The 8,716-nt window shown below is 44.8% G+C and overlaps 1 protein-coding gene across 2 annotated transcripts; it reads right to left on the bottom strand.

The window, feature by feature from the left end:
- Positions 1–711: 711 nt before the first annotated feature.
- Positions 712–7,674, bottom strand: LOC9266350 (probable transcription factor RL9). Of its 2 annotated transcripts, none has more exons than XR_003238286.2 (6): positions 6,391–7,674; positions 6,234–6,310; positions 5,418–5,463; positions 5,001–5,232; positions 1,462–2,437; positions 712–1,230 (listed from the first exon to the last, which is right to left on the bottom strand). XR_003238286.2 is itself a non-coding variant. In XM_015792787.3 (6 exons), exons 1-6 carry the CDS (start codon positions 7,253–7,255, stop codon positions 1,117–1,119), a joined length of 1,395 nt encoding a protein of 464 aa, XP_015648273.1. In that variant the 5' UTR covers positions 7,256–7,674; the 3' UTR covers positions 712–1,116. The 2 variants fall into 2 exon arrangements, 1 of the variants encoding a protein (XP_015648273.1); XM_015792787.3 differs by having other exon boundaries at positions 1,462–1,522.
- Positions 7,675–8,716: the final 1,042 nt, after the last annotated feature.

The following is an 8,716-nucleotide window of genomic DNA, read 5'->3' as shown; positions in this document are numbered from 1 at the left end:
ACAGTTGGATGTGGCTTACGTTTTGTTATGTGTGCCACACCATTCCAACTAATCTTAAATTAAGGACATAATTAAAGACTAGAAATATAGATCTGGATTTGGTGGCAATAATCCGAGTTGTCACATGACAATATATATAGACTAGTTATAGCGCAGTATGGCCCCATTTGAATCTTCTATAGATGAAGATTAAAAGCGGGCACGCAAAACGAGAAAGTCATTAACGCATGATTAATTAAGTTTTAATTATTACAAACTTGGAAAATGGATTTATTTGATATTTTAGAGTAACTTATATATGTAAAGTTTTCGCATAAAATACACCGTTTAGTAGTTTGAAAAGCGTACTAACGGAAAACGAGGAAAAATCTATATCTTTATGAAGTTAGAACGGGCCGTACATAGTCCTTGTTGCTCTGCTAAATTATGATCAACATATATCGGTTTTTATGATGCAGTCACTTACATTCTAAATCTGTTACATATGTTTGGCAACTATGGGCATACACCACCTTTTTTTTTAAATAATAGGCATCAATATTTGAACCCTGATATATGAAGTAATTCTTACAACTTTACCACCACATGTATTTGAAAAAAAAAACCAGAACACGTATAATCGGCTAGGTGGAACAAGTAGAGAGTTGAAGCTAGGTAGAGACTGGAGAAGACACATACTTATATATATGCATCACAAGAAGAATATAATCATTGTCAGGTTAGATATTTTCTCTGTTTTTTTTTCATGTGCAAATGATACATTACACCGGTCACCAAGTTGCAAAGAGGCATTACAACTTTCAAGCACCCCTAGTGTCATGTAGTGCATGAGAATATAATCTACTGCACTTACACATTGAGAATAAATACAAAAATGTAATGAAAAACTAAGAAAAAAGAGAGCAAAGTGAAAGAGGGGACTATCGTGTTGTTTCGACAAAACAAACAAACCACTCCTAATTAATTTTTTTTCATCCATGTCTTGTTTCATCGCGCATTGCTGATATCGCGGCGACGCAGGTATCGATCTGAGTATGGTCATAAACAGTATATCTGAATGTGCAATGCATGGGTCCATATATATAGCAAGCAAGCAAGCAAGAGCTTGCTAGCTAGCTAGTCATGATCTATGCTGTGCCAGCTCGGTCTTCCTAGCGTGAACTCGAGGCTAGGGCTGCTCAGTTCATGGCTGGATACTTGCAAGCTGCTTGATCTACAAGGCTCCATGTCCTGATCCAATTGTACAAATTTATGTGTGTCAGTGTAGTTTATAAAACAGTAATATATACCATGTAAGTTATAAAGGAAAGAAATTAAACTGAATGTCAGTGTAGTATATGTTTTTTTGGATGATGGATTGAAACCCGGCCTATACATCCAACACGGATATATGTACACGGTCAGTCAGTGTAGTATATTAAGGAAAGAATACAGGGAGGTCAATCTGATGAGTATCCATACCTCAACTGTAACCAAATGTTGAGGATCCATATTGCACACGCTCGATGAAAGCCATAGATCTCTGAACAGAAGTTTGGCAAAATTGTTACTAGTGCAGAGTGAAGTTTATTAGCAATATACACCATAGTACTAATTAACCTTTTTTATGTACCAAGTGTTCTTTCAACTTTTTTAGTAATTAAGTACATGCATATTTGCACACACATATATAGGTAGGAATAGATACCTAAAAGCAAATTATTTGGAAATAAAGTCTAAATTTGAGATAAATTAAATTAATTGCTTCCAAATAAATGCAACCTCGCTATACATATTACGGACATTGATGTGAAAATTGACAGCCGCCTTGACAATTGTTTTTCGGAAGCGGGTTTAGATCATAGGAGCTCCCTGTTATTATTACTAGTGATTTTTTTGTGGCTACAATTTTTTTTTTGTAGTAGTGATCTCATGGTTTTAGACCCCGTTTGGTAGGGCTCCAAACTCCAACTCTCAGCTCTAAACTCCCACTCTAGTGGGAGCTAGCTCTTGTAGGAGTTGGAGACCTGCTGAAAAGTGTTTGGTAGGTTTTGAGCTCTAGATCTGAAATTACAAAAAAAAAAAGAAAAAAACTCCCCAATCGCAACTGCTGCCGTCGCCGTCCCCGTGTGCGGGCGGCCGCCTCCTGCTGCGCGCCGCCCGCCGCAGTCCGCCCACCGGCCGCGCGCCACTCGCGCCGTCCCCGATGTTGCCCGCCGCCTGCCGCCGTCCGTCCGCCAACCGCGCGCCGTCCCCGATGCCGCCCGCCGTCAACCTCGCCGCCAACCGCGCGCCGACCGCGCACCAACCCGCCGCACGCCGCCCACCATGTGCTGCTCGCCGTGCGCCGGCCGCCGTCGACCCCGCCGCCCGCCGTGCGCCGGCCGCCGTCGACCTTGCCGCCAACCGCGCGCCGGCCGCCGTCGAGCTCGTCGGAGTGGAGAGTGAGGGTGACGGCCTGATGGGAGGGAGAGAGAGGGGTGAGAGATGAGTTAGGGGTAGTTGAGTGGCAATTTTGTGTAAATATGTAAAAAATTTAAAGGGTAGTGGGTCTTTTGGTTTGGAGTGGAGTTGTGGAGCAGCAAAAACCCAGCTCCACCCCCGTAGTACAAATTTGTGGAGTAGCTCTGCCAACTCCGCTCCCAAAAATGGAGGATCTGGATTGTTTGGCATAGCTCCTGCTCCAGGTAAGTTGGAGTTAGGAGCTGGAGCTGTGCCAAACGGGACCTTATTTACCCATATGCTTAACCCTAGATTTCCAGCCTAGGACTGGACTGTACACTGTAGGCCAAAGCACTTTAATTTGGTGTCCCAATTAATTAATCCCTACCTTTGCAATGCTTTTAATTTGGAACAGTAGTAACTTGTAGTACATATTACCGGCAATCATGAAAATTGTGAACCTAGCCATAGGTTTGCTGGCTACAAAGCTCTCTAGCTCTAGGCAACATGCCATTAAAAAGATTTATATGTTGTGTTGGTACAAATGTGTGCATGCACAGTACTGTCACAGAGAGAGAAAGAAGTTACTCATAGATATGTAAACCATGTTGCATATAACTGGCGCGGGCACAAATGCACACTAAAACAAGCTTCTCTACATTAAAAAGCTTGAAAAACCTATTAGCTCAATTATGTCAGAAAAGGTACTAATTATCTTTTGTTAAGTTCATACTAGACAAATATTCTATTGTACACTGTATTATTTCTTTCTAGGATAGTTATATAGATGGCATACTTTATAATTGGCATTTAGTTACTAACATGGACTAGATATTTCTCTCATTGACGATGCATATGAAGGTCTCCTCCATTAATAAATTATTCATACACTTTTAAACCCATCGCTATTTTTAGATATTTTATTTATTTTTCAACTAAGACTGTTTTTAATAATTAAACTGTTAAAAAATCCCACAATATATTCTATTTATGTAATATTTTAACAAAAACATACAAAAGTTGGTTCACACCATAAATCACTGGTGGAGAAACCCTTATTTGTCCCGGATTGTAACCCTCTATAGTCCGGGACCAAGAATTCGGGACCTTTAGTCCCGGTTGTTATTGGAACTGGGGCTAATGTGGTTTTCGTCTGACCCAGCAAAGATCAGTTCTCTAGTAGTGAATGATGCTACCCTTGGTATATTTACCAATGTGCGCACTCCAATATGATTTTTCTCTACAAGATTTATGCATAGAAAACCGAGAAGAGAAAATTCTGAGAAACGAAACTCTAAAGGTCGAGACACTGAAAATTGTAATTGTTCTTGTTGTACTCAAAATGGATGTAATTCTTTTTTTCCTTTGCGTGTGCATGTTGGGGGGGATTATATATGAGCCCTTTAATTTATTGTTTATAGTAGGCAAAACCTACATTTAAATATTCATTCCAAAAAAAACCCTACATTCAAATGTTTCGTACCAATGGCTAACACAAGCTATATAGTTTGGAAAATATGTAAAAATGAAATTATGCAATTCTTTTTTTTTTACTTTTGTGCTCCATTTTTTTTTCAAAAAAAAATGCAGTAGTATAAAAATGGTCAACATTACAGAAATCTTAAGACAAACTTAAAAGAGATAATTAAAATCTTGAGAAATTTATTAGGCGATAAATGCATCGTAGATTATAGATGATCATGGAAATGGAACACATTTTTAGTGAACAATCCAAAATATTACATAATTTTCAAATTTGAAAGAGCTTTATCAAGCTACAAAAGTCAGTTTTCAGGATGGAGAGAGTTTTTCTGTGTCAATATATAAACAGCATTTCATATCATGTTTTTTTTTTAAAAAAACAATGTTTGATGCCCAATACATAAATTTCTCCTATTATTGAACCTCAGTATATCTGCTACAGTATCAGTAGACACTGGGAGTAATGGCAAGGAAAGTAAAGGACAAAGCAACACAGGAAGAGGCCCTTGGTTACACATTTCTAGGATGTCAGCTAGTATCAGGTCTGAGGTCAAAGCCCACAGCCCCCTGGACACACACACACAGGCAGCCATGCATTGATAAGAAAAGGTAAAAAAAAGCAGATCTATTACCACTGGAGAGAGAAGAACTAGGAGGAAGAAGAGGACATTGCAAAGCCCAAGAAAAACACACACATCTTCATCTTGAAGGAGGAGGCCATGGCTGTGCATGCATGCACTGATCAAGTCAAATGCATGGGAGAGGCCCTCCTATCCATATCTCTCTCTCTCCTTCTTTTTGTGTGTGATTTGTGTAGGGCCAAACATCTTTTTGAGCTTTAGCCACTACCAAAATAACCAGATTATACTGTAGTAGCTTGTGTTCACAACTTGATTAACTTCCTGTTTGGGTTATCTTTGCTCTTAAGCTATGTATGTTACTGTCCAAACTAAGACTTTTCTTTTAACGAACAGCACCAAACACAATCCCAAGTTTCTATTGATGTACTAGGAAAAATAACACAAAACTAAAGCACTGAAAAACAAACAAACAAACAAACAAACAACGAAATTAGTCACCAAATTTTGTGTGCATACCTCGGCGAATTGCTGCGCGCTCTGATGGTGTCGGAGTTGACGGCAGAGGAGGAGCAGTCGCCGTCGCCGCCACCGCCGGCATGGCTCGCCGCGCCCTCGGAGGAGGACCGGTGCTCGGTGAACGACATCCGCCGGTCCGCATCGGCGCCCGATGACGTCGCCTGCCTTCCATCGCCGGCCAGGAGCTCGTCGTCGCCGGAGCCGGAGCCGGAGCCGCTGCCGTCCATCGGCCCTGAAGACAATAATATCACAAGCAATAATGTTCAGTCCCATATCTGTTTGCTAGTAAGCACACAAAAAATAGTGTACACAATGTGATGATTTAATTAATAAGGCAATGAATTTAGTGAAGTTAATTTGGCAATGGGGAATTGGTTAATTGGGGATTGATGATCTGAAATGGTCGAGGTTAATTACCTGAGGCTGCTGCTGGCTTGTCAGTGCTCTTCACGGTCCTATACATCTGCAGAAAGCGCAGCAAGAAAAGAATCATGCACCGAGAAAGCAATGCACAAAGCAAAGCTGCAAAGAAAGATATATATGCATCTTCTTGGGATGGATAAATAGATTATCAATCGGAGTATTCAGAGTGAGGATAGTAAAAGACAGCAAAACATGATGGATCAAGCTGGAGATCATGGCAGCCAAAAGCAAAGCAAAAAAACACCAAGAAATGGACAAACCAAATACTACTCCATCACGAGAACACCTCAAGAAAGAATTGAGAAAAATTTTACTGCACTTGCTGCTCAGCTTCACTCTCTCTCTCTTCTTGGCTGGGATTCTGTTCCCTAGCTGAGTGAGTGAGTGAAGTGCTCTGGTCAGGACACACACAGAATGCATTATTGCATAATGATGGCAACTTTTTCTCGCACACACCCCCACACGCATCGATCTTCTCCACACACACACAATCTCTCTCTCTAGGGCTCCTCGATTTCTCTCTCTCATGGAGTTCTCATCGGAATCTGTGCCTGGTACTCTCTCGATTTCTCTCTCTCTCCCCCCATGTACGTACGGTGCAGTGTCCGAGCAAGAACAAGAAGAAACAGTGCGCGTGAGCAGTGCGGATTTTGAAGGGAAATCAGCTGCAATTTTCCCAAGCTTTGTAGTAGCTTAGCTCGATCATGGCCATGGCGATGTGGTGATATGATATGGAAATTTCCAAGGAGGAGGAGAAGTTGTTGGTGTTGTTGATAGGTAGGGCATCGATCTCATCATCATCATCATCACCTGCAGATGGCTCTTCACATGAGCTAGGGTCAGATCCTTGACGTCCATCAGCTCTAGCACCGATTTGGGCGTCGCTCCTGCATCAAATTAGAGCGCGAGATGAGATTTTTTGAGCTGATTTTCGCATGAAATGATCCATGTTTAGATGGGGCCTCACGCTCGTGGCCGCCGAGAAGCTCGACGGCGTGGACGAAGCGGGCGTGGAGGGAGCTCGTCCACCGCATCCGCGGGGCGCGCATGCTGCGGCGGGACGCCGGGAGGAGGCGCGGCATGAAGCGGGAGGAGGCGAACCCGCCGCCGGCGCCGGCGCCGCCGTAGCCGCCCATGGCGGCGGCGGCGGCGGCCGCGGAGCCGTAGCCGATGGAGCCCGCCACCGCAGCGGCGCCGGCGTAGCCGCGGAGGGTGTCGGCGAGCACGCCGTGGAGGCGCCCCGTGCTGGAGAGCATCCGGTGGTACGCGGACGGCGACAGCAGCGACGACGTCGTCGGGTCGAGAGCTGCTGGTGGGGGAGGAGGAGCCGGCGCCGGCGACGTCGAGCACAGCGACGACGAGGGCCATGCCGTGGAGTGGTAGGGGTTGTAGAGCCGGTTGTGCCGGTGGTCGCCGCCGCCGCCTCCGAGGAACGGGTGGCCACCGCCGCCGCCGCCGCTATACACAGGCACCCCACGGATCGGCGCGCGCGCCGCCGCCGCCGAACCATCCATCGGTATCGTCGGCAGTGTCACCGGCACGGACGCCGCCGCCGCCGTCGGCTGCCGCAGCCGCCACGGCAGCACATCGGCCGCCGATGTACTGCCCTCCTGCTGCTGCTGCGGCGTCGACAGCGACAGCTCCGTCGACGCTGTGGAGCCATCCAGCCTCCGCCACGGGTCACCACCACCCGCCGCCTTGCCGCCGCCGGCACCACCAACCGCACCGCCGTTCCCCAGCCCCGGCGGCGCCGTCGTCCCCACCGCCGCGCCACCGCTCGGCAGGCTGATGTGCAGCGACAGGTCGGGCGTCGTCGACGTCGCCGACGCCATGTCCGTCGTCGTCCCTCCTTCGCCGCGGCGCGGCGGCGAGCGAGCGCGCTAACCACTAAACGTATAGGAAGCTTCCTTGGGCTTCTTGGGATCGAGAGGAAGGAGAGAGATCGAGGTGGCTTGTGTGTTGTTTCCTCTTGTGCTTAATTTGGAGATGTGTGTGGTGTGTGCTTGCTAGCTAGCTAGGCTTCTCTCTCACTCTCTCTCCCTCAAATTCCTCTCTTTTGTGTGTACAAGCTTCTACAACCACATCCACAATCTTTTGAGTACTTGTACTAGGGTACTACTACTAACCTTTGTATACTCTCTCTCTACACTTTCTCTCTCTAGTTTCTCTCTCTATCTCAAGAGAAGAAGGGAGACATTAGGGAGGGATGGATGAATTGGAAGGAATGGAACCGGTTTCATGTGTTGTCTGGGGTTAGGTACTGGTCTTAAAGGGCCTTGGTGATTGATGAGAGAGAAGAAGAAGGGGGAGGAGGGTAGTAGTAGAACTAGTAGGTATAGCTAGTATCTGTACACATACGCGGAGAAAGCGAGAGAATTATTTCGGAAAAAAAAGGTGGTAAGTGTAAATACATATAAAGGGGATTTATTCGGTTAGGGTTCTGATTTCCGGATAAGATGAGAGGCCAAAGTTGGTTGAGGGCAGCCACGCGAAAACGACATACATAAAAGGACCAAAAATGAGTCAAAAGCAAACACTTAATGCCTTTTGCATCTACACTACGAAGAAAATACAACATACATATATATAATATATTAGATGATATATATTGTATATTGTGGAGGAAAATGTCGGAGTAGTAAAAGCTGTGGGATTGAGCTCGTGTGCTTAGGATGCTACATCTCCTCTCACCTTTTTTCATCCCATATGCCCTAAGAAAGAATTTAGGCTGTGCTTTCTCTCTCCAAAAATCCCTTTCTTTCTCTTTCATCCTGACCTGCCTCTGTCAACTGTAGTGCAGGAGTGTAGAGGCACAGCGACCCTTTTTTTTGTGGGGGGAGGAATTTGGCTAGCTGTAGATATCAGCAAAATGCAACTGGTTATACATGTACAGTACTACATGCATGCAATATATGCTCTGTCCAGTTCCAAATATGAGCTAATATTTCTGCAAGAATAGGCAAATCTGGTTCATTGCCTTCAATACGGCCCTTATGTAAAAGTATGAATTTCAGTAAGATCCATTTTACCCAAACACCATGCATTTACCTGTACCAAAATTTTGACAGTTCCATGCATGCACCTATATTAAATTATCCAAGCACTGGCCACTGGTAAACACTGCATCTTCCACATCTGTAACATGGTAATAATATGGTAAAATCTATGCCTTGAGTAAAGAACCAGCCTGGTCAAAATTTAAAAATGATTAGAAGAAGAAGAAGCAACATTTGTCTGAATTTAAAAGTTCACATCTATTAAGTTATGGGGAAAAAATCCAAGTAGATAGCAGG

The sequence above is a fragment of the Oryza sativa genome, chromosome 8, assembly GCF_034140825.1.
Source record: "Oryza sativa Japonica Group chromosome 8, ASM3414082v1".
Lineage (NCBI taxonomy): Eukaryota > Viridiplantae > Streptophyta > Magnoliopsida > Poales > Poaceae > Oryza > Oryza sativa.
The sequence above is the reverse complement of the archived record's forward strand: the minus strand, read 5'-3'. Positions and strand labels throughout refer to the sequence as shown.